This window comes from Micromys minutus (assembly GCF_963924665.1).
Source record: "Micromys minutus genome assembly, chromosome: 33".
NCBI classification, from domain to species: Eukaryota; Metazoa; Chordata; class Mammalia; order Rodentia; family Muridae; genus Micromys; species Micromys minutus.
In genome coordinates this window covers 20,995,148-21,020,817 of record NC_137968.1, presented here as the reverse complement: position 1 = coordinate 21,020,817, position 25,670 = coordinate 20,995,148, and the positions used below count along the sequence as shown (strand labels likewise).

The 25,670-nt window shown below is 48.0% G+C and overlaps 1 protein-coding gene across 1 annotated transcript in view; it reads right to left on the bottom strand.

The window, feature by feature from the left end:
* The window catches only part of ZHX2 (zinc fingers and homeoboxes 2), a 145,501-nt gene that overhangs the window by 12,842 nt on the left and 106,989 nt on the right, over window positions 1-25,670 (bottom strand). The window contains exon 3 of the mRNA XM_080909445.1: window positions 1,648-4,302. Coding sequence (XP_080765571.1) covers window positions 1,652-4,162 — 2,511 coding nt within the window. The 5' untranslated portion in view covers window positions 4,163-4,302 and the 3' untranslated portion in view covers window positions 1,648-1,651. The remainder of the gene's footprint in view (window positions 1-1,647; window positions 4,303-25,670) is intronic.

The following is a 25,670-nucleotide window of genomic DNA, read 5'->3' as shown; positions in this document are numbered from 1 at the left end:
AGGGAAGACTCTAAGGTAGCCAGACAGAAGTGGCTTGTTGATACTCTTGTTGGTCTCAGGATTTCTACCTCCTCTTCTGGCTGTATCTCCTTACCCTGGTCCACTGGCAGCTCAGCAAGATGTGATGGTACTCTGGGGTTGACAGTGCATTAAACTGTGACTGGAACTGACCGGGAAAAGCTTCCAGAGGGTTTTACTGATTTGCCAGGCACCTCATTTTTATCATGCAACAATGGAGTTATTAAGAAACAACACAGCCTGACCCAAGTTGTTTAAGTTCATCAACAATGAGGTATGTAATGTCTAGAAGTTCCTTCGGGACCATATACATCATCCTAGAGACTCTAGTCTTTATGTCAAAGGATAGACTGGGAGGCCCCTTACGTGGCTTAAGTGATCTCTAGAGAAGCTCACCTGGTCAAATCATGGGCAGCCATTTCAGGTTTATGTTTCAGTCTGCTCTTGTGAGCTCTCAGCAAAGCAGCCCCTCCTCCCACCTCCGTTCCTCCTCATGGAGCCAAGCCAGCAGCTATGCTGGGTTTGACTTGCACTGACCTCTTGGGAAGCACACACACCAAGGGTTTCAAGGCCTGTCCCATTATGTGGATGACATGGCCATTAGTAACCATGGTAACATCCCTTCCCTGGCTTTTGTGGCTCCTCAGGTCTAAATCTGCACAGGTCTTGTCCAGATTTGAAGGAATTACTGGGACGTAAGCAGAAAGGCATCCTTTCCTTTCCATATAAAGCAAAGAGGGAGTATTTTCAAAGCCTTTCAGGTGCAAAGAAGCAACCTTGAATCTCCAATTCCGTAAACTTGAAATAAAACAATAGAGGAAAAGATACACTGCCTTCCTTCTTGGGTTTGTGTGTGTGTGTGTGTGTGTGTGTGTGTGTGTGTGTGTGTTTTCTCCAGCTCTGTGAACATAATACACACAGTGTCGCTCTAACAGTTTGAGAAGACTCAAGTATAAGCAACAGGCCCAGGCAGCAGAGCATCCCTGCTGAGAAAAGCCTTACAAATATGGGCACAGGTTAATCAGGCCTTATTTCAAAGACACATACACGTGAGGGAGTATATATGAAAATGAGCTCCACTGAGCCTTTCCATTATGAGTTTGTATTTCAATACATACTGTGTGTGATAAAACATATGGATAAACACAGGCTGACTATCTCGAATGTGAAAGCCTAAACTACTAAAAGCTTTCCAGTGCCAGCACGATGTGACAGGGAACTACGGCACCTTGAAGTACACAAAACAATGAAAGATGTTGCAATGGAGTTACCTTTGGGCTTTGTTTATAATGTAAATATGAAACATAAATATTTTCCAGATTCAGACCAGGCTCCCAGCTCCAAGATATCCCACTATATGTGCGAATATTCCAAATTCCGAAAAAACAATCTGAAATCTGAAACACACAGCTCCCTGGTGTTTTCTATAAGGAGTACTTGAACACGCCATGCCAACAATATATCCGATCGATGTGGATAGTATGTGTCAATATATACGGACAGTCAATACATTAATTTTAAAAAGGTCTGTCATCTTTGTCAACATCTTGGAACCCATCCTCTATTAAATGGACAATAAAAAAGGGGATCTGCACCCATCCATTTTCTGGAGTAAACAGGCAGAATTACCTGTCTAGGCTTGGCCAGCCTCTGCAGGGGTGCTGTCCGAGTCAGAGTCTGCTTGCGCCACTGTGCCTTCGGCTACTCTCTGACTCCAGGTACCCCACTTCTCTGAGATAGCGTCCTCCTCTCCAACCGTCACCTCCACAAAGTCCACGATGCCTGACTCCTCGTTCTCCTCGCTGCCTTGACCATCTCGGCTGCCCTCTGATCGGTCTGAGGTGGCCTCCGAGGGCTTACCCGCCAAACAGTCCTTGGCTGGGTCACCAACCAATTTCATCCTGGGGACCAGCTTCTCGGGGTCCTCCTCGCCGAGTGCTTTGGGGTCCTTGGTATACTGGTGAGCCACCTCGCTTCCATTCTTTGGGCTCTCAGCAACTTGTTTCGCCACTTTTCTTGATGCCACGTCCTGGCCGTGGTCACCTGGCAGGTGATGCCGCTGGTACTGCTCCAGCCAGCTCAACGTTGCGGTTTTTAGTAAGCATCTGTTCTCCTTGAACCAGCGCACAATCTCAGTTCGGACCAGGCCGGTCTTGGCAGCTAACTGGTCGTACTCCTGAGGAGTGGGCCACTGGGTTCTCGCAAAAGTACTCCTGAGCAGGTGAACCTGTTCTTGATTTTGTACAATGGCCGATGAAGGACTGGGTAAAGAACCAGCTAACTGGGCACCAGAGAGCTGATCAAGTCGAGATAGAGCACCATTGGGGGCTACGACATCTGAGCCCTTTTTGCCAGAACCCATGGAATCTAAGACAGCCTGTTCCATGCTGTCTCGAAGCTTCCGCCTCTCTGAGAACCAGGAGTCGATTTCCCTCCTGCTCAGCTTGGTCTCTACCCTCAGCCGTTCTACTTCTGCCTGGGTGGGGAAAGAGCTTTTCAGAAAGCTGTCTTCCAGGGTTTTCAATTGCCCCTGGCTTTTCTCTTTGAACTTCTGAGGGGCAAAGTCTGGGTATACGTGGTAAGTGCGACCATGTCGGGTGCCAGCAATGGCCATCTGGTCTTTGGCAAGGGATTCGCTGGTTATGTGGACGATGCCTCTCTGACACCGGTAGCGATGGTCACTGAACCACTTCTTGATCTCACTCCTAGCAAGGCCTGTCACCTCAATGAGCCGGTAGACCTCAGCATCATCAGGGAACTGGCTCTGTAAGAAGCTTGCCTTGAGGTGGGCAATCTGTAACTTGGTCTTCTTGCGATCACTAGCTGGGGTGAGTGGAGTATTGGCCACCTTGGGTGGAGGCTCTGGCACCTGGGCGATGTGTGGACGCTTCGGCTCAGGGGCAGCTTGAGGTGTTACCAGAGGTCTCTTCTGGCCGTGGTTGGTCACTCCAGCCACAGCAAGTGTGATGGGAGAACACGAGACACTTGTTGACCCACTTGTCACTTGAGTCAGCACCAGGCTGGGCTGGCCGAGGATCTGGCATGGTAGGGCTGTCTGGAGGATGGGTTGTGACACTTTTGTGGGGGTCAGCTGAGCAGGAAGGACAGTGATAGTCGGGGGTACTGACTGAATCGTGCCGTTAAACATCTTCTTTCGGGCCTCCTCCACCTCCTCTGGGGACCAGCTGATACCATGCTTTAAGCGCTGGGTGGCAAACCAGATCCGGATGTGCTCCTCTGGGTGTTTGGAGGCCGCCGTCAGCCAGGAGAGCTCAGCCTGGGTCGGGTAAGGGAACTTGTTGAAGGAGTTGATCATGGTGGCATTTGTGTCCAGGGCAGAGTTGTATTTGGTAGTATTCAGTGGGACGGGGACCTTGGGGACAAGGTTGATATTTGGTGGCAGCTGTACGGAAGGCATGACGTGTCCCAGTGAGTCTTGAAGGAGCTCCACACTTCCAAGTCTGGACAGGATCTCAGCTGTGTCTGTCACCAGGCGGGCAGTCCCTTCCATGTGGTTTTCTGGAGCAGCCTCATCAGGCTTCTTGGGCACTTTCTTGGCATCTGCCTTCGGTTTTCCCGCCTTCATCATGGGGATTTTACTGACTGAGACCCCGGGGTCATTATCACTACTTCCAGGACCACCGGCAGTGACGGACATGGCGTGGTTGGTGGCTTCGATGGACTGTTCTAGAACTGTCTGATTATTGCGCTTGATCAACTTCAGCTTGAAGTTGGTCTCCCCCGGGTGGAACTTGGCGTTGTGGTCAGACAAGGAGTCGTACTTTTTGGTTGTGAAGTTACATTCGGCACACACGTAGAGGGGGTTGAGAATCACGTTGGGATGCTGCATGTCCACGTGTTCCGTGAACTCGTTCAGATTTTGTGTGGAATAAGGGCAGTATTTGCACTCATAACCACCCTGCAGTTTCTTGGACTGGTTCTCCCCCACGGATTTCACCTCGACCACCTCGCTTTCTTTGGACAAGTGTTCAGGCTCTGCTGCCCAGCTGTCCTTGGTCACATCGGACGGTGGCATGGCCGTCCCTTTGTCTTTGGCCCTGTCTGTGTCCTCCAGCCCATCTTGCTCTACCACCTGTGATGTCCGAACCATGCACGGCGTTGTAGATTTCCGTTTGCTTGCCATACCGCCTGCCTGGGACAACGGCTCCCTTAAGGAGTGGGCAGACACGGGACAGGGAGATTCTTGGCTTTGGGCTTCAGAAGGATTTCAGCACAGAAAACTGTAACTATAGCAATCTCCGGGCGAACCAGGCAGCTTCATATCTGTGGGACAAGAACAGAACCAGACTCAGTGACTCTTCTTCAAAATGCAAAAGAGACCAGCTTTTTGTTCCCGTGACCCACCCCAACTGGCACCGAATCAAACACACATGTAAGCACCGATGGCAAGATGGCAGTGGGTGAGAGACATGAAAGGCGATGCTCTCTTCTTTTCTCTGGGAAGAAAGTGCAGCCAGGCAAGCAAACAAAGTTGGGGCCTCCACGTTCAGAGACACAAAGTCACGGAAAGAGAACAAAGACCCTGGGGATCTTCAGAAGTGCAGGGTGGGGGAGCACGAAACACTCGAGGTGTCACAAGTTGCTCTTTATTTGTGGAACATCAGAAGCAAGACACCTACCTGGGGCCTGTAAATGTGTTTCCATGGCATTAGAACGTGCTGGTGAAAGCCTGGGGTGGAGACTCATGCCTGTAATCCACGCACCCAGGTGGGTTTCATTTCAAGGCTAGCCTGGGTTAAATAGTGAGACTGTCCCACGACTTAACAACCAAAAAGCTCAAACAAAGACAGTTTAAACCACGAATCCAAGTGCAGCACTTTCCTTGTTTCTCACTCCACACCCACTTAAAGAGGCAGCCTAGTATCGCATTATAGGGACGTTTGTGACAGGGTCTGTCACGTCATCCAGGGTGGCCCTGCATCCCTAGCACAGTCCACAATGGCTGTGAAGTCTTGCTCAGGCTCTTGAGGGCTGGAGCTCAGGCATGTGCTCCCATGGTTGGCTCAGTTTGGGCTGTAGTAACTGCCTTTGGACTCACGTGACTGCATTTTTGCCTCAGATGACCTTTCCTCTGGCAGTGCCCGAGAGGCTCTGCCTCCCAACTTGGCTCACATGAAGCACTGCCACCAAGGGGCCTTGACAATTAGATAAGGAAAACTGTTTCCGTACATGTCCGTGATTTAGAAAAAGGATTTATTTTATCCCTATGCACATGTTTGTGTGTGGATGTGTTTATGGGCCGCTGCAGGAGTCAGGAGGGGGCATCCGATCTCCTGGAGCTGCCGCTGAAGGCAATTGTGAGCCACCTAATGTGGGCGCTGGGAACCAAACTCTGGTCCTGTAGAATAGCAGTGAGTGCTCTTAATTGCTGAGCCACCTCACCAGCCTCTAAACTTTAAAGCCACAAAACAACCCTCCTACCCTGTGTGTGTGTGTGTGTGAGTATGTGTGAGTGTTTGTGTGTGTGAGTGTGTGTGAGTGTGTGTGTGTGAGTATGTGTGTGTGTGAGTGTGTGTGTGTGAGTGTTTGTGTGTGTGTGTGTGTGAGTATGTGTGTGTGTGTGTGAGTGTGTGTGAGTGTGTGTGTGTGAGTATGTGTGTGTGTGTGAGTGTGTGTGTGTGAGTGTTTGTGTGTGTGTGAGTGTGTGTGTGTGAGTATGTGTGTGTGAGAGTGTGTGTGTGTATGTGAGTGTTTGTGTGTGTGTGAGTGTGTGTGTGTGAGTGTTTGTGTGTGTATGTGTATGTGTGAGTGTTTGTGTGTGTGTGTGTATGTGTGTGTGTGTGTGTGTGTTTGTGTGTGTGTGTGTGTGTGTGTGTGTAGGTATGCAACTGCTTCTACATATGTACAGCAATCAGAGGGCAAACTCTGAAAGTTAGCCCTTGACTTCTACTTGCTTGAGGCAAGGTCCCTTTTTGCTCACTGGTCCGTATGACAGGCTAGCTCATTGAGAATTTCTGGGGATTCTCCTGTCTCTGTCTTCTACCTCACTGTAGGAGTGCTGAGATCATAGACATGCACTACCATGTCTTATGTGGAGTTCTGGGGATCTGAACCCAGAAAGTGCTTTACCAACCGAGCCATTTCCCTTACCTACTCCCATGGGCTTGAGGCTGGTAAAGTTGCATTGTTTTCAAAGGCTTCCTGGCCGTTTGTCTTCTGTCTTTTGTGAACAGGTTTTTATGTCACTCCCTCACTGTGGTGCTCAGTGGTTTTATGACTAATTTGTATTAGTGTGTTATTACACCTGCTGCAAAATTTAAAAGTCTGCCTTTCAGCTGTTATGAGAGTATTTTTGTAAGTCTAACATGTAGAAATCTTAAGCTTTAGATAACAAATTTATCATTTTTTTTCCATTTGTGGCTTCTTTCATTATGATTTTATATCTGCAAATCCTGTTGTTTTGTGGTTTTGTTTTTGGTTTTGAGATGAGGTATATTAATTCATGTTTTCCCTTCTTACATGTTGACCACTCACTTAAACCATATTGACTCCTCATAAGCAATCTATGGTTTCTTTACAGCCTTGGGCTTAAGTTTGTTTGTTCGTATGCTTTTAATTTTTAAGGTAGGGCCTTGCTATTAAGCCAGGGTTGGCTACTTGCTATGTAGCTCAGGCCTAATTCAAACTCTCAGATGTCTTCCTCTCCAGATTCTTGAGTGCTGGCGTCATAGGTGTCCTGTTAACTTAATGACTTTTGTTTTACATTTGAGTCACCAGTACTGAATTTATCTAGAGTTTGGTATAACACTCTCAAGTTAAGTACAACCGTTTTTTTTTTCTTGAACAATTCCCCATTATCTCAGCAGTGTGTGATATGTAAGGTATAAGAAACACCTTTACCACCTACTACAATTCACATTTACTATAGCTTGTTTCTAGTTGTCCAGTCGTACTGTACATCTGGTCTAGCTTCTAGGGCTCACTGTTAACTTACTTTTTAAATATTTGGACGTGTTAGTGTCATGGTGGTTCCTCCTTGTTCTTTCCCCCAGCCCCCAGACCCTTTCTTGGTTATTTTGATTATTCTCATAAATCAGAATCAACTGCAGAATACAGTCCTAATAGAAATTTGATGGGAACTGCATCAAACAAACATTAGTTTGGCCACGGGAACAAGCTGCTTATTAGAAGGCGTGGCCATCAGAACTCTAGGGAACTGCTGGGCTGGGCCACTGTTGGCATTTTAACGCCATTTACTTTGTGACTACTTTTATTGTCATGTTGTATTTAGAATGGAGATGAGCGTATTTGGAGACAAGGATATCTCACATCTAGAAGTGAAGGGAAGAGACGACTTATTGGCTTAGGACAGGACTCAAGGGCAGAAGTGAGAAACCCATGTAACGGGGCAAAGGCATGAGTCACTAGGGCTCAGGGGCCGCACTGCACAGGACTCAGGGAAGGGCCAGTGCCCCCTGGTGAGCCTAGAACCTGATCCCTCAGACACTGGACAGTAGTGTTTTCTGGATGGAACTCTACCAACAGTGGGTGCACGCCCCTTAGGAGTAAGGAGACACCACGGGAAAAGCAGAGCAGAGGGTGACCATGTCCCTCTGCTGGCTATACATGCATCACACTCTTGAGAAGCTGGTTTTCTGAGAAACACTGACTCCTTACTCAGGCTCCAAAGGTCACTGAAGCTGGATGAATGCTGGACGTATTTGCCTTCATTCTGTGTCTTTCTTACTTTGATTCAGACTTTCACTTGACTCTGCTCAGGCACGCTCGTCACTAAGACTTGAGTCCCTATCTGGGCTGACTCAGCTTCCTTTAAGGTTTAAGGCACAGAGTCAATGTCTTAAGGCTGTAGTCACCGTGGATTCCAGCAATGGCAAATCCTACAAGATGGGCCACCCTAAGGTGAGATCTGTGATGAAGAGGCTGCATAGATTGTCTTGAAGGGATTTTGACCATAACAATGACTGAGAGATGAGCTTGTTACTATATCATCTTTCAGACAGTGTTTGACCAGGGCTACTTAAGCACACGCCTTTTGCCCCAATTCTCCCAACTTTAAACTCCAAGCTCATACCGGTTCTTAGAAGATGAGCCTGTGGTCACTTGACTCCTTTAATTTTGCTCTTCCCAACACACTGATTACAATTTTTCATCTGGTAGTGGTGGTGCACGCCTTTAATTCTAACCTCGGGAGACAGAGGCAACTTGATCTCTGAGTTGGAGGCCAGCCTGGTCTACGGAGTGAATTTTAGAATAGCCAGGGCTACACAGAGAAACTCTGTCTAGGAAAACCGAATAATAAGATAAAGTGATAACAATTCTTTCTGCTTTCCTCTTTTACTCTTGTCTCTAACAGGCATGTTGGGATGAACCGCAAGACTAGCTTCTTGCGTCTGCAGGAGCTACAGCTGAAGCCTTTAGGGTGATGACACCGGCTTCTTCTAGCCCCCCACTTCCCTTTGAATTTCTTCCTCTCAAACATGTGCTCCCCACATGAGCATTCAAGTTTGTCAGGACTCTACCACTGCCCGTTTGGGCCTCAGATCCTCACAGCCGGTTCACCAGCAGTCCTGTCCACTACTGCTCAGAGGCACCTTTTTAGCTCTGAGCGAAGCCACCATCAACTCTCGACTGGGTTTCTACCACAGCCACCCACAAATCCCCCGCTGCATCTCCAGAGCAACAGAGGGACGTGATAAGATCAGAGCTGGTTCTGGGTACTTTTGGCAGCTTCTCTGGTTTCACACCACAGTGAACTCCACTCTTTTGTAACAGCCGGCAAGCTTGGGCATATTGTGACCCATGCCGCCTCTGCTGACACCTTCCAGCTGTTCGAGCAGGAGTGTCACTTCCTCCACAGGGCCTCTTGTCAGTCCACCCCCTGGAGAGGGCATGCCTGCCTGTCATTTCTTTGTAAGTGAATTTCTTCCCAATACCGTTTCTTCACTTTCTTTCCTTTCTTCAAAGCATTTTCCAATAAGTGACATTTAGTTGGTCTATGTTGTGCTTAAGAACATAGCTTGTTGATTGTATATGGCTCTGGATCTGTGCTGTTCCATATGGAAACCGCCAGCTGTATAGAGCTCTTTGCACTTATTTCCAGTGAGGAGGCTCAGGAGCCACATGTGGAGTATTTACCATATCCATCACCACTGGGAGACCATCTCGTGGACAGTTCCATAAGCAACTGTCCTGGGAGGGGTGAAGACATTCTTGAGGGCTACACTGTTCCTCTCTGCGGCAGGGGAGTGGGGTGAGGAGAGAGTCATCAAGACTGACATGAAAGAAACCAGTTGTCAGAAGACTGCAAACCTCTTCCTGTCGGCTCCATATGAAGGAGAGAGCATGTGCAGGAAAAGTACAGGGTACAGGAGTGTGGGAGACAGTGGGTGCTATGTGAATGACCCTCAAAGGCTCGCCACTCTTAGGGGAATCGAACACTACTTTGAGCTGGTAACGGTGTCCAGCTCGCTGGCCCTGCTTCTAGGCTTCTGTGTGCTTTCTATGTCTTAACAAACGGTCTCTGTGTCTCATCCATGTGTGTCTGTTCCTAGTCTCTGCTCTGATCCTAGTTACATCCTGTAACAGCTCTCTTTGGCTATCAGACTATTGAGAAATATGCCCTAAGGACTTGCAATTTTCTTCCTTCCTTCCTTCCTTCCTTCCTTCCTTCCTTTCTTTCTGTTTTTTTTTTTTTTTTTTTTTTTTGGAGACATGGTTCCTCTGCATAGCCCTGATGACCCTGAAACTCACTCTGAAGAACAGGCTACCTCAAGCTCAGAGATCCTCTTGCCTCTGCCTTCTAAGTGCTGGAATTAAAGGCTTGGAGTTTATTTCATAGCAGCACATAAGGGAAGGGAATGGCTGAGGCCTTGCTGTACTGGCTGGTTTTGTGTCAGCTTGACACAGGCTGGAGTTATCACAGAGGAGCCTCAGTTGAGAAAATGCCTCCATGAGATCCAGCTGTAAGGCATTTTCTCAACCAGTGATCAAGGGGGAGGGCCCAGCCCATTGTGGGTGGAGCCATCCCTGGCCCAACCATTGTGGGTGGAGCCATTCCTGGCCTAGCCCATTGTGGGTGGAGCCATCCCTGGGCTGGTAGACCTGGTTCTATAAGAATGCAGGCTGAGGAAGCCAGAGGAAGCAAGCCAGTAAGTAACATCCCTCCATGGCCTCTGCATCAGCTCCTGCTTCCTGACCTGCTTGGGTTCCCGTCCTGACTTCCTTGGGTGATGAACAGCAATGTGGAAGTGTGAGCTGACTAGACCCTTTCCTCCTCAACTTGCTTCTTGGTGGTGATATTTTCTGCAGGAATGGAGACCCTGACTAACACATTTGGTGTCAGTTAGAGGTAAGGCGTGTCTCCTACCTGTTGACAACTTTCGGATAGAAACAAAGGCAGGAGCCAAATGTGCGGACAGGCCCACACCTATCCCAGGACTGGTTAGCTGTGTATACGTCTTTCCCTTTAAACCTGGACCTTTGGGCTGGAGAGATGGCTCACTGGTTAAGAGCATGAATTGTGATTCCAAAGGACCAAGGTTCAGTTCCCAGAACCCACATGACAGCTCACAACTGTCTGTAACTCCAGTTCCAGGGGAGCTGACACCTTCTCACAGACATACATGTAGGCAAAACACTAATGTGCCAAAAATAAAAAAAAATACTTTAAAACAACTGTGAGCCTCACATTCATGCTCTGAAGGTGAACTTGGGCACAATAGACTTCTGTCCACGTTGTTTTTCTACTTGTTCTTCTCAGTGTAGTTGTATGAAATAAATCTCCTCTCTCTACTTCTCACTCTGGCTGTTGAGGACAGGTGGCTGATCCTAGGTAGTTAGGGCTCTCAGCACCAGGCTTTGGCCTTAATAAGTCTGGTAACAGCATGGGAAAAATGGAAAACTCTTCGTGAGGACCGTAGAGAGCTACTCATACGGAGTATGCTAAAACCTCTCAGAAACGTTTGAACGTGTGAGCACGGGTACACATGGGTCTTCATGCATGTAGCGTGTGGGTGCTGGGCTATGTAAGTGGAAGAATACTGGAAGGGGAAGCACCCAACATTCTGCAAGCACGGGCACTGTTGACACAGAAGGATGTGGCTCACCCACTGGCCAAGAGGTATGAAGCATCTGAGTTTTAATTTTCCAAAAGGAGGGAGTGAACAGAGACTTCATTTATGTAGAACAGAGACATTAGTCAGAGGTGGGTGAGGGGAGAAAGGATTTTTTTTGGACCAGAACGATTCTAATCTGCTGAGTGAGTCTGGGAGAGAAATTGTAATGAAATAGGTATTCTGCCTCTCTGGGTTCCAAGACTGGTTCAAAATGTGCACTAGCTTTGAAAACTTTCTCAACAAGCAGGCATGGAAGCCAGAGCGGACTAAAAGGGAGGAAAAAGACTGAAACTAGGAAGGACTCCTGATATGTGGAGTCTTTTGGGTCTCACTGGAAGGGTTGGGAGATCACTGCCTTGGGAAACATTATCCTGGCACACCAAGGTTTGGGGGTGTGTAGAGCCAAGCACTTGGGGGTATCTGTCTGGACGCACGAGCCACGGTCACGGTTAGGGTTCCATGCAGCCTGGTTCTCACTGGGACAGAAGCTAAAGTGTTCCGAGCAGAGCCTGAGATGCACTGGTCAAAGCTGGTAAGAATAGAAATAAGTCGGAGGCTGGAGGACAGAGCTGATGGCTCAGAAGTTAAAGGGGTTTACTGCTGTTTCCAAGGTCCCAGGGCCAGTTTCCAGCATCTTTGTGGTAGCTCACAAACACCTGTAAACTCCAGTTCGAGAGAATCCAATATCCTTCCCATCCTGTGGGCCCCAGATGTGCATGCGGTGCATATCCACTCACACACAGGTGTGCATGTGTGCACAAAAAGGAAAACAGAAATAAATAAATGTGAGTCTTGGTGTCTCTAAGGGCCTGAACTGGGCACACGCATACCCAACACACTAATAATGCTTCACTTCAAAAAAACAAAACAAAACTGTGAACTGTCCTTCCCTCTGTGTGTGTGTGTGTGTGTGTGTGTGTGTGTGTGTGTGTGGAGGGAGGAGGGGAGGAGAAACTAAGTGAATTTCATTCGCGTTGTTTACAGAGTTAACTTCGTAGAAAGGCACCACCACTCTGTTTTAGGGACCACCATAATAACTCAACTCCACACTAAGCACCTTCATCCAGGGTTTCTCCACACTTGAGTAGCAGGCTATTAGAACCTCAACATATGAGTCTAGGGGTTTGGACACAGTTTACCCTGTAACACTGGCTTCCATCTGGAAGCCTTTCAGTGGCATAGAAGTGATGTATGAATGCTGGGGGCAGACTGACCAGGTACCTGTCAGGGTCAGACATGGTTTCAGGTATGAGGTTCTCTGTGAGCAGTGAGCCAAGTTCACCATGTGGAAGAAGGGTACAGGAAGGGGTGGGTACAGGATAGGGGTGACCTCCCCTCATGAGAAAAGGACAATGGAGCACATGGGTATTGCAAAGACAAGTGACAAAGGAAGCTTTGAACCATGAAGCGGTTTCCATTTCTTCTTATGAGGCAGATGACCTGCTGGTACAAATCCCCATACCTTCCTGGTGAATCTTTATGACAACTCTGCAAAGCAGGTATGATTAACTCCAACCGTCCATGGAAGAGCTAAGACCAGGGAGCACATGCGTTCTGGCTGAGAACACACAACCCGTTGTTGGCAGAGCTGGGATTTGAACAGATGCTATCTGGCCCCATGGCTCTTGGCACATACCATATAGCCTCCCCTAGTGAGCAGGCCTTTGAAGGTGGGAGGGTGCAGGAAAGGAAAATGACAGCTCTTCTGAACTGAGGACCGTAATCCTCCTCCTGAAAACAGTAAAAGTGCCTCTGGGGCCTGGCAAGGCTAATCTGTGAGAGCAGATACAGGCTTGGGGACTAGACAATGACACTAAGGAACTGGCAGTTGATTCCTCAGAGGGTCAGAGTCTATCAGGTAGGGAGGGTCCAAAAGGCAGAGGTTCCCAGAGACAACTCTGAGTTCCCAGAGGAAAAGAGGGATAAGCATTGAAGGTAAGGTCTCTGAGACCCTTCAGGTGATTGGTCAGTCATTGTAACAAAGCCAAAACAAACTGCCAGGATCCAAGTGGCTGAGAGACACTTTACTCCCATGCTTCTTTGAGTAGTTGCTGAGAGTGCTTCACTTTTTCATCTAGAATTTTCTCCCATTCAGGGATGCTTTCCAAGGCAGATCCTTCCATACTCATTTCCCAAGCAAAGGACAGTAGCTACTCTTTACGGGATTAGTATATGCCAAATATGGGAGTTTCATTTCTCCAAGACTTCAAGTGGGCTGGCTCTAAGGCTCAGAGAGATTAAGGAGTGTGGTCAACATCGAAGAACAGTAGCACCAGGACACAAACTTTATCTACAAATTGTGTGGGGATCTTTCAAAGGAAGGGTTATGGTCAGTAAATGAGGAACAGATCCTGCAATTCTGGATTTACTACTGGTTTCCTGGAAATGCTGCTACTTCTGAGGTAGGTCTCACCCTGAATAGGGAGGCTCTTTGGGACCCTCCAGGTTGCCACACTCCCACTATCTTCTGGCTCTTTCTCCTCCCTTCTCTCATGTTGCGAGTCACAATGGTGGCATTTCCTGACTTTTCTTTATTTGTGGTCTGAAGGCAGCAGAAACAAAAGTCCCAGAGCATCCCTGGAGACACTGCTCTATGTGGCTGACAGGAAACCTGGACTTTAGTTTGAGGATCATGTCTAGTTCTTGACCTCTGAAGGAAGGTACCAGAGGGAGCGATACATCCCTGCAGGAGCCTCCTCTATGCAGGTTTCCAGTATGGGAGACTCAGGCAGAGGCCAGTGGCTCTGCAAAAGCCCAGTCTGGGCCATGGATGCTCAGAGACCAGAGAGAGCCCAAGGAAATCACACCTGGGGCCTTCATGGGAGCCATCTGTCCTTTTCAGAGATCTGCACCAAGGCTGTCAAAGGAAATAACAGGGCTATCTGGAAGCTCTGACAGGGAGCTTCTCTCTAAGACATCAAAGTCTAGAAAGATGTGTTTGGCTCCACTGGGTTTTCTGACAGAGCTCTTAGCAGTGTGGGTACAGCTCATCAAGGGCAGATCATTCCTGAGGAAACAGGCATTGCTTCTTCATGTTTTTAAATCACAACAATGCCATCTATTCCCATGGTTTTCTGACCAGTAGGTGTCTTGGGGGAAGCAGTGCTGGCATGGGGGTGGGAGGAATTCGATGCATACATTAGTTGTCCTGGGTTTGTCTCTAAGCTTCAGTTTCCAACTTGTTGATCTTTCTCTGTCTTCACTACCATTCTCTCACCCACGTGATAGGAATTGCTGTCAATAGGCCAACTGTGACCCTGAGTTCATCCCTAAGTTTTCTGACTTCTTTCCAGTCTATCTTAAGGCTACACTTGAATTTTATGGGTAGGTCAGCAAACTGTCTGTTGCACCCTCTCACCATTCCTGGTTTTGGGGTGGCAGTTTGAAAAACCACCAGTTCTTGAGACTCAGTCCAAATTAGTCAACCCCAAACATTTGGGAGCAGGGCCTAGGGTCCTGCATTCTTAAGCAGCGGTCATATAGAAGACTAAGACAACGGACATCCCTTGGCATCTGATGGTTGGACAGAAGCTGACTCGGTCCTGTTAAAAAGTGATGCTTCTTGATGCAGTGGGACATAGAAGCAGCCCAAGCTGTCCCTGAGCTGTGTGTAGGACTCTTGAGTGGGAAGCTGGGCACCTGGGAGGAGGACGTAGAGACAGGGAAAGAAAGGCACACACCAAGGAGTAGAAGGCAGAATGCTGTTGGAAGGTAGGATGATACATCATGACTTCAGAAAGGCCTGCTGGAATTGACTTGGGTTCCTAAAGCTCATCTTAAAGCAACAACCTAGGACTGAGACGGGTTGGGCAGTAAAATGCTTGCTGTGGAGAACAGGGACCAGCTGGGATCCCCTGTACCCACATGACCAGGGATTCCTGTACTCCCAGCTCCGGGGAGGCAGAGACGGGCAGGTCTCTGGGGTTCGCTGGCCAGCCAATCTAGCCAACTGATGAGTTCTAGATTGTCAAAGAATAAGTTAGATCAAGAGCGATACCCAGCATTGACCCTTGACCTCTACACACACACACACACACACACACACACACACACAGGTCATTCTTCTCAGTCCTATGTTATTGTCAAGTGTGGGACATCAGAGTCTGCTTCAGACACTCAGAAATGAGACGCAAGAATCCTGCCCTACGGGGTTTACTACACAGAGAGGGAAACGTCCGAGGCTTGTACATGAGCACCTGCCTCCGGAACAGCGGGCACTTGAGATGCTCTGCGGCTGGCTTCCATACCAAGGAAGCAAACAGTGTGCTATAGCTGTTGAAAGGAATGACAAAGGCAAGGTTAACCCAAACCTGTAGGGAGAGATCTAGGTGGCTTTTGACTCCACAATCAAAGGAAACTGTCCTGTTGTGTATCTGTCACTGTGCTCCAGTAAACACCTTCACCCTTCCATTTTCTCTGAGCAATAATCTTTTTTTTTAACAGAAGGAAACAACACAATGATGAAAGTCATATTTTGAAGCAGCTAATTCCTGATCATTTTCTCTCCAAGGCGAATCGTTCTGGGTAGGAAGCATCCTAGCAGTTACCATTGTGTCCGAGACACCTCCACCCCCAGGGCCAGCAGAGGAGTGATGTGTTTCTAAAAGCAGGAGCAAAAAAAAAAAAAAAAAAAAAAAAAAAATCTCCCTGAGACTGAAAGGAGAGGGAATCAATTCTAGTTGCATGTGTCACATACATAAATAAATAAGGCATGATCAAATGTTTAAGACGGGCCTGCTCTGATTTACAGCCCATCAAATTCTGCTATCAAAACATTTAGAGAGGCCGAGACGCTCCTGGGATTTGTTCTATTGACAATCCCCGAGTAACCTTTTCATTTCCTTCCTTGCGGGGCATCGGCACACACTCCATCTTCTTGGAGCCAGAGAGTGGTGTGCTTTCTCTGCTCCCCAGGCACGTGTCAGGGTGAGCCAGGGCTTTTCAGCAGCTGTTAGATTCTGTCTGTCAGATCTCTCCCTCCCTCCCACCCAGCCTCCTCCAGCGGGTCCTCTACATTCCCAAACCCACAGCTTTCTCTTAAACCCTTCCACTTCCCCCACCCTTCATCACAAAGACTCAGGATCAAGGCTGAGAGTTTACACTTATTCTTGGATTGAATGTCCTCCACAAAGCCATTCATTCAATAGCAACACTCTATACAAAAAACGGTGCAGATTTGGATTTGAGCTACACCCACAAGCTGTGTTCTCATCTCATATTGCTTTACCAAGGACCCAGAGGAGTGGGTGGCTGAAGAATGGCTCCCAAAGATGCCTAGGTTCTAAGCTCCGACTTGGGAATCTTGTGTGGAAAAGAGGCTTGGACATTGTGACTGAGGTTCTTGAGATGGTTGGGCTGTTCTGGATTACCTAGGTGTGCTCTATGTATGGCCACAAATGTCATTCTGAGAAGGACAGAGGGAGGTACATTAACAGTGAGTATGGAAGAGGGGGTAAGAAAGGTGAGGAGGAAGGAGAACCGACCATGGGAGCAAATTATATTTTGGGAACACAATTTCCTCCCATGGTTTGAAACTGTTCTTGTGAGCTAAGGAATGCAAGGGGGTCACTAACAGATGGAAGAGGCAGGAAGGACTCCTGCCTGGCCTTATCTTGATGTGAATCTAGGGTATCTGACCCTCAACTTCCTACTCCCAGAAGTGTTTTTGAGCCACCATGCATAAGTGGCTACTCTGTGTCCACAGAAATGACCCCAAGGGCATGCCGAACCCAAGCCTGTGATGTTTTCTGCAGCTTTGCCCACCTGAAGGAACTCCTTCTCCAGCATCCACGCAGAGCACGGCAGAGGCCAGGCTCCCACCAGCCACTGTGACAGCCATTGCTTCCTACGACACCACAGGGCTGAGGTCTGTCGTTAGCCTCCACATGCTGCCTCCATAGGGGCAGTGGATGTCTCTGCTCTGTGCTTTAGGAAGACAGTTTTCACAGCAATGTGCCCTGGTGTGTCTGTTCCCTCAGTCTCCTAGCCAGCCTCATGAGTCTTCTCCATCTCTTTTCCCACGCCTGGTACCCTCCATGCTGCCTCTTCTCTGGCCCCTTGTCTCATCTGTCTTAGGCACATGCACATACACATGCACACGAACATACACACACTCACACATACACACACATATACATGCACACTCACACACACATACACATATACACATATACACATGCACACACACATACATGCTCACATACACATACATGCACACACAGGCACATGTACACATGCACACACAGGCACACACACATACACATGCACATACACACACCAGCACACACATGCACACACATGTACACATACACACTCACACACATACATACACACACATGCACACACATGCACACACACATACACACATGTACACACATGCACACCATCCTCTCCCATTCATTGTTTCTTCAGAAAGATCTTTGGGAGTTGGAAAGGATACCCGAGACACACACCCTGGTCCTCAGAACACACCTCAGGACCTGTAATATCAGGGTCTCAGGTTCAGGACTGGACCTCTTGAGGGTCTTCAGGAGATGCCTATTTATATATTATATATATTAGAGGAACCCTGGAGTCTCCCAGACTTGAACAAGAGAGGAATGACTGGTTGCAGAGCTGGGTGCTTTTGGCGGTAGCCTTGTATTAGACGACTACTTGGAAGCTGTTAGAGCCAGAACTGCATCTAAGCTGACCCAACAAATTTCCCTTATGTTTCTGGACTTTGAAAAGGAACAGATGGAATCCTGGGTGTAAAGGGGTTGCTGCCTCCTCTTGCCGACTCCCTCCTTCTTTTCTTTATTCCTTCTTTAACTCCCATTTTTACATTACAATTTTTTAAAAAAAATTTCCACGGGGTTACTCTTATAGCCCTGGCTGTCCTGGAACTCACTCTGTAGATCAGGCTGGTTTCAAATTCACAAAGATTCACCTGCCTCTGCCTCCCAAGTGCTGAGATTAAAGGCATGTGCCACCACTACCGGGTCTTACTTGGCTTTTATAAGGCAGGGTCTCTTACTTGATTCCGAGCTCATTTTAAACGAGGAGACTAGAGCATCTGAGGAGTCACAGCCCACAGAATGGCACACAGGCCGGGAGGCTTTTGCAGGTGGCCGCTGGCAGTTTATTGAAAGGTTGAGTTGGGCAAACCCAACCAAAACCAGGTACCAGGCTGGTAAGCAGGGGTGACTATGATGGCACCTGGACCAACTATGGGCTGGACGGGTGATGGCACTAGTGGGCTTTGCTGAATGGATGTCTTAGGGGATGGATCAAGCTTGGAGCCTTACTAAGGCCTGGGAGTGAGGGTGCACACATGCTTTCTTTCCTATTTGAGCTCTCTCACATCCTCTCTATTCCCAAACACACGAGGGTTTTCAGCAATATGCTTGGCTTCAGCAGGAAGCAGGAAGGAAAAGCCTCCCCCCCTTTTATGGTCACCTTCATTAGAATTCTTCCCCTGCTGACCAGTGTGAAAGCATTCCAGAAAGGGATGCTTTTCATTTAAACTTGGAAAAGAACCTCTGGCAGGCAGTCCACTCCTGCATAATTCTTTTTGTATCTCTGAGCGGTTTTGAGAGCCTGCTGCTCTCCTGCAGAAAATCTCCTATTCCTTTGGGCCCAAGGCACTCAGCCCTCTGTACCACCAACAATAATGATGCTGACAGAAAGGCATTCCTCAGGCCTCTGCTGCACTGTAGGTCACAGAGCGTATTCACACGAATCCATTTGCATAAGGCCCAGGACCCTGCCTGCCGAACACTGCAGAAGGTGCTAGAACCTGTTCTCTGCACAAGGCCCCAGAGGGAAGCTGAAACAGATTTCTGCCAGTGCCTTCTACAGGGACAGGAGACAGTGCTAAGCACATCTGGAGGAGAGACTAAAGCCAGGTCCCTGTCCAAGAGAATAAGCAAGAATGGCCAAGGGCTGAGGACAGTACACACACTCATGGGAGAGACAGGTCTTCTGTCGTTGAATGGGAGTCACAGAGAGAAGCTAGAAATGCACTGTGACAGCTAGTTTGTTTAAGGAAAAGAACTGGCCAGAGACAAAAGGATATCTGGATTTTCTCATCTCCTCCATAATGGGAACAAGAAATAAATACTCACAAGATTGCTTTGGGAATTAAATACTGTGGCTGATTGATATTAAAGCATGTGACATAACCTGGCCTAGGTGACATGCTGTCAACTTATTAATAAGACAACGAAGAAATGTGCAATCCTTAGGACAAGCCCTGTGTTCATCCTAAGTAAAACCGTTGCCAGACTTTCTTGTCCTGTGGGGACCCCCAGCTCTTTGTCACTTAGGATGACAACACAGAGTCACTTGGAATATTCCCTCCTTCACTATGTTATTCTAGATTGTTCCACACGAGGTCAAACCATCCTCACATGTTTCTGGATCACAAGGGTAGACTAACATTGCTTCCTTTCATGGAGGATTAGTCTATGTCATGGAGGATTAGTCTATGTTTTAATTATTAGTATTACTATGACAAAATATCCAAGTGCTTTCTAAAGAAAAGAGATTATGGGTCACATTTCCGGGGATCCAAGGTCAAGCGGACCACGTTTGGTGATAGCATTTTTCTCCCTCTCTTCTTCTTCCCTACCTCCCCTACTTTCTCTCTGTGTGATTTGAGACATGGTCTCAAATAGCTTGATCAGGCTTTGAACTCAAGTCGTTATGAAGCTAACATTGAACTTGTGATCTCCCTGCCTCCCCTTCCCAAGTGCTCCAGTTGCAGGTTTGCATCACTGCCCAGTCATAGCCATGACCTCGCCGGCCAAGTCCTGAAGTGGTACAGAGAATCCCACAGCAAACCCTCCAGGATTTAACCGTGAGGGCCCTACTCTAATGATCTTTCCAATTTAATCGCTCTCCAAAGCCCACCTCTAAAGGCCACAGTCAGATTAAGTTTCTGCTTCCCTTAATAACTCTCCACAAGGATGTAACTCCAACTTATGACCTTCTATCTAAATCATATAACAGGCATTTCCACTCTGGCTGTTGTGTGCACCTCTTCTCTAAGTCTTTATAACCCACGACTCTTTTCTTTCAGAAGTGACAAATTGTAGCTCCTTATTCTCCCCTGACTCCCATTCCAGTCCTCTTGGACCCCTTGGTCTCCCAAGACCCAATTCCAGGGTTCTTACTGAACCCCACACTGTGTCCCGTGGTCTCTCTGCACCCCCCTCCTTACTGCCAGACACTTGTGGTGACATAGCAGCCAACCCGCTGGTCTGCAGACAAGGCAGGGAACAAAGCCGACCAGTTTTCTCTGTCAAGTTCAGGTTCTCAGAGGCAAGGCTGTCTGACGCGTAGCCACTGCCGCTGAGGAGTTTCTCCTCAGCTTTCTCCTGTGGGATAAGGAGCATTTGTATGTTCTGTGAGCATGACCATGCATCCTTTAGACTATGAGGCCAATCTGCTGTGACACCTGCCATCTTGTTAATTGCCAGGGCTTATTGGGCTGATCCAGTTGGCTTGGTTCCCTCGCCCCTCACCACTCTACATGTGCCATTTTCCAGAGACCTATCTATCTGCCGTAGCGACCTGGAAAGGTGTGGCGTTCCCAGTCGGCAGACTGTCTTTTCATCCCATATCCTCTCCAGCCTCGAGAACCGTGCCTGCTCGGCGGGTGCCTAGGCAGCACTCACTTAGCATGGACCGCTGCCTAGTGTATATCTCCTGGGTGTCTCACACAGTTCACAGAAGACAGGGCTGGTAAGAACTTTGGCAACTACCAGTCTCATAAGGGGTAATAATCAAGTCCTTTATTTCAGAATCATACACCAGGCTCCATCTAGCTCAGTCCGACTGGCTCTACTTATCTTGGGGAATATGCCTAGAACTCCAGTGCTGAGAAGCCAGACAGGCACAGACCAAAGAGTCCCCTCTTCCTCTGTTCTTAGGAGTCTCTGGACTGACAGCAGAGTCATCCCAAGGCATCTTATAGACGGTTCTCAATAGCAGGAGGTTGTGGAGGGAGGGAGGCCTGCTGATCTACTTGTATCACGGCTAGCGGAATGACACAGCAGTAACTATGGAGACCACAGCCCAGAGACCTGCCACTATATGGCTGCTTATGCTTGGCCAATGAGGCGTAGGCTATGTGGTCATCTGAATGAAAATGGTCCTCACAGTCTCAGAGGGACTGGCATTATTGGACTTGTATCCTTTTCGGAATGGGTGTGGCTTTGTTGGAGGAAGCGTGTTATTGAAGGGTGGGCTTTGAGGTTTTCGAAAGCTCAAGTCAGGCCTAGTGGCTCACTGTCTCCACTGCTGCCTGCAGCTCCCGATGTCTCCAGCACCACGTCTGCCTGCGTGCAGCCATGCTTTCTGCCATGATGATAATGAATGACACTTCTGAGCTACAAGCCAGTCCCAATCACATCCTTTCCTTTATAAGAATGGCCGTGGTCACGGCGTCTCTTTGCAGCAATAGAACATCTAATTAAGACTGGATATGTTGGAGCTTCTCCTGGGCCCTCTGGTCACTGGCTGTTCACTGATTAGCTAATTATTAGGTTCATCCACTCAAGAAAATATGTATTAACGTCTAAGGTCGAATCTCTGCACTGTTTTAGGCACTGGGGTACCCCTTGGGGCTTGCACTTGAGAGTATCTTTGCTCTTACCTAGGCTTGGGACATGACCTTAGAGACAGATGCTACGGCAGGAGATCAGCATTTGTTCACCACGTTTTATGGGCTGAACTGTGTCTTCTCAAAAAGAAAAGCCGACAGATGGCCATAGTTGACTAAATGGATTTCAAAACAAAGTAAAAGTCAGGAATCTGGAAAAGTGACTGGTATGGATGAGGGATAGATAGGCTTGGTCCAGATAATGGGAAGGTAAGAGAGGGGGTGGGGAACAGAGCAATCAAAATCCATGACACATGTGTGTGAAATTGCCAAAGTACAAAATTGACAACAAAATGAATAAACATTGAAGTCTTAGTTCCTCAGAATTGGGGTAAATTTGAAAATAAGGTTTTTATAGTTGTTAAATGTAGTTCGTTACAGAGTGCTCTGGGCTTACATGACTGGTGTACAGAGCAATCTGGCTGCAGAGAAACACACAGACCAAAGGCTGTGTGGCGACATGAGGAAGAGGACCATCTATAAGCTGAGGTGGACCGGAGCTACCAGAAGCTGGGATTTTGTCATGGAACGGTTAGAGAGACTGCAGACCTCAGACACTTCACCTTTGGATTTCTTGCCTTCAGAACTAGAAAGCAATGCAGTTCTCCTAAGCCATCTTTTGTGTGTGTATATGAGTGAGTGTGTGTGTGTGTGTGTGTGTGTGTGTGAGTGTGAGAGGGTGTGTGAGTGGGTGTGTATGAGTGTGTTCATGTGAATGTGTGTCTGTGTGTGTGTTTGTGTGAGTGTATGTGTGTGTATGTGTGTATGTGAGAGAGAGGGTGTGTGTGTGTGTCTGTGTGTGTGAGTGTGTGTGTCTGTTTGTGTGAGTGTATGTGTGTCTGTGTGTGTGTGTCTGTGTGTGTGTGAATGTGTGTGTCTGTGTGTGTGTGCCTGTGTGTGTGTGTCTGTGTGTGTGAGTGTGTGTGTGTGTTTCTTTTGGCAGCCCCAGGGAAGTCACCTCCTCACCAGTGCTTCTCTGGAGAAGTCAAAAGAAGTCATTTTGTGTCCACTATGTTTTGAGGAAGACCAAGCAACTGTGGAGCAAGTGTGTGCCTCGCTCCTCCCCAGTGAAGGCCTCTGTCCTCCTGGAGTGCAGATGAGCCACACACCTTGATGTTTCTCACGGAAGAACCTCAAGACATAACAATGCATTTCCATTTGCAATGTCCAACTTAAAATAATAAGTATTTTTCTTATAATAATTGTTGTTAGGGGTGCATACATATCTCTGTGTGGGCATGTGCACACCAGCACAGGTGTCCACGGAGTCCTGAAGGAGGGGTTGGGGGACTACAGACTGGAGTTACCGGTGGCTGTGAGCATCCTGACAGGAGTGCTGAGAACGGAAGTCAGGTCCTCTGGGGGAGCGATGTGTGTCCTAACTACTGAGCTGTCTCTCCAGCCCACAGCACTAAGTTTCTGTATAGGCCACTGCGCAGCAATCGTTCATGTGAGCAGAGGCAGAGCCAGGAGACTTGCAGGAGCATGGAAGACGTGCTACATCTGGACCCGAAGACTATCAAGGTCTGAAGGATGCTGCATTAGCCATTGTTCCTATTGCTGGGAGGAAATACAGACAGAAACACTTTAATGGAGGAAGGTTTTATTTGTCCCTACAGTTTAAAGGTACAGTCCAACATGGCACGGGAGGCAAGGTGGCCAGGACAGCTGTTTGTGGCTGCGGAAGCTTGGAGTATTGGTTTTGCATAACCAGGAAGCAGGGATAGATGGTCATCGAAAGAGGGTCCTAGTCCTCCCCTTAGTGGTCTAACTCTCCCAGTCATGTCTCCCATCCCGAAGATTCCAAACCTCTCCCAGCAGTGTCTCCCAACAGTGTCCAAACACCAGAGACCAACTGTTCAAACACGCGGCCCAGTGGAGGCATTGCCTCACAACCCCTAACAGATGCCCAGGAATGGCTGATCCTGAGTTCACCTCTGTTGAGGCTATCTCGTCGGCTTTGCCAGTGTGAGGAGACAGAGTGACCCTCACAGTCCCCAAGGACATCTCTGTGCAGGCCACAGTGCTACACAGGTCACATGTCATCCCTGAACTTCAGTCTTTGAAGATAGTTGGTGCAAAGAGCAGCTTAGAAACATCGGCTAATTTGCAGAGGATTGGAACTGAGCAAGGCTGAGCTGGAATTTGATCCCAGACTCTAAGCTGTCCTTTCTGAAACAAGTCATGGGTATTGAGTCTGGGTAAATCGCTGTAAGCAAGGAGAGGAGAAGAGAGGACAAATCTGGTTATTTAAAGACACCCACGAGAGCTGGGGGAGCGGCTTGGTTGGTAGACTGCTCACCTAACGTGCTGCGTTTAATCTCTACCGCTGTATAAGCCGTGAGGGGAGGAGGATCAGAAGTGCAAAGTCATCCTTGGCTACATAGTGAGTTTGAGGGCAGCCTGGGCTACATGAACCCTGTCTTAGAAACAAAAACAAAACAAAACAAAACAACCAACCACCACCACCACCACCAACAACAACAAAAAACCCACAGGGAATAGGAATCTATTTCTCAAAATGGCCACTGAACAGTCCATTTAGCAAACAGAAAACCTGGAAATCTAACAGCATCTCAGAATTTCATGGGAGCAATGGGTACCAAAATGTTCCATGAAGACTTTCCTACAGGTTGGGGACATACCTGATGCCAATGACTTTGAACATGGGTATATGTAGGGGTGAAGGGAACAGTTCTTCATTTTTCTTCCCCTTCAGTAAAACTTAAAAAGAAATCCTGTCTGTCCCATTTTTCCTCTTCTCCCTTTCCTTCACCCCATCCCCCCTTTTTTCCCACCAGCTCCTGAGTGATGTTACCATTCTTTCCAATAGCAACACACTAGGGTACCAGCTCTGCTTGCTGGGAAAACTCTGAGACCAGGGAGAGGGAGAAGATGATGCTGGTGGCCTTGGGGGACGGTTCCCACAATTCCAATGCCCTCAGCGGATGCAGACAAGGCATCGAACAATTCTAGGAGGAACAGCTGTTGTTACCCCAACTCCCTGCTTCTATTAGGAACTGAGCATATGCCTTTCATATCCATGGGTGAAAGTTCTAGAAGCCTAACCTATCATGGATGTTCTCCCTCTCTCCCATCCCCTATCTACGAACACTCTTGAGAGTCTAGGGAGGTAGCTCAACTTGTTTCTCTGCCCCTCACCCCAGCTTTTTTGAGATATGGTTGGCAAATAAATATCACAGATATTTTCAGTGTGCACTGTGTTTTTTTTTGACACAGACAATGATGCTATGAAGCTAATCAGCATATCCAGTCTCCCATGGTTACTGTTTATTTTTTTCTCTTTTATGGTGATAGTACTTACAGTCTGTGGATCTAGACACCAGGAGAAGGTGGTGGTTGGGGTTTGGGACGATAGGAGAAAGGACAAAGCATGTGTGCTTGGCCCTGTGGTCAACTCTCAGGCATTTATCTCCTGCCGTCCTTATGGGGGTCTGAAGGGAGGAGAAGCAATCCTCCTCTATCCCCTTAACAAGACTCTGAACCCCACCCATGAGTCCAGAAGGTGCCCTTGTCAGCCAGGGTTCCAATGACACAAAGCTGGGGCAGTCACTGTCACAAGGAGCTGGTTATTGTCCACTTGGCCCCTGTGTTGGCCATCCACCTTGGCTGATGGCGGGAGAGCCAGAACCTCCCATCAAAAGTGATGAGCAGTAATCAGATCAAACCTCCCCTTGTTCTTTCCAACATGACCTCCTGCCTCTCTCTCTCATATCTATTCTCTGAGAGAGACTGCTGTGGGGAGATGAAGGGTATGCAGTGTGGAGAGAGGCAGGCAGTCATTAAAAAGTAATACCTTTGAAGAATATGTAATGACACAGAGACCCATGCACATAATGTCAAGTGAAAACAGAAGCTACGGCACACTGGGATCCCACTTATGTGACTGA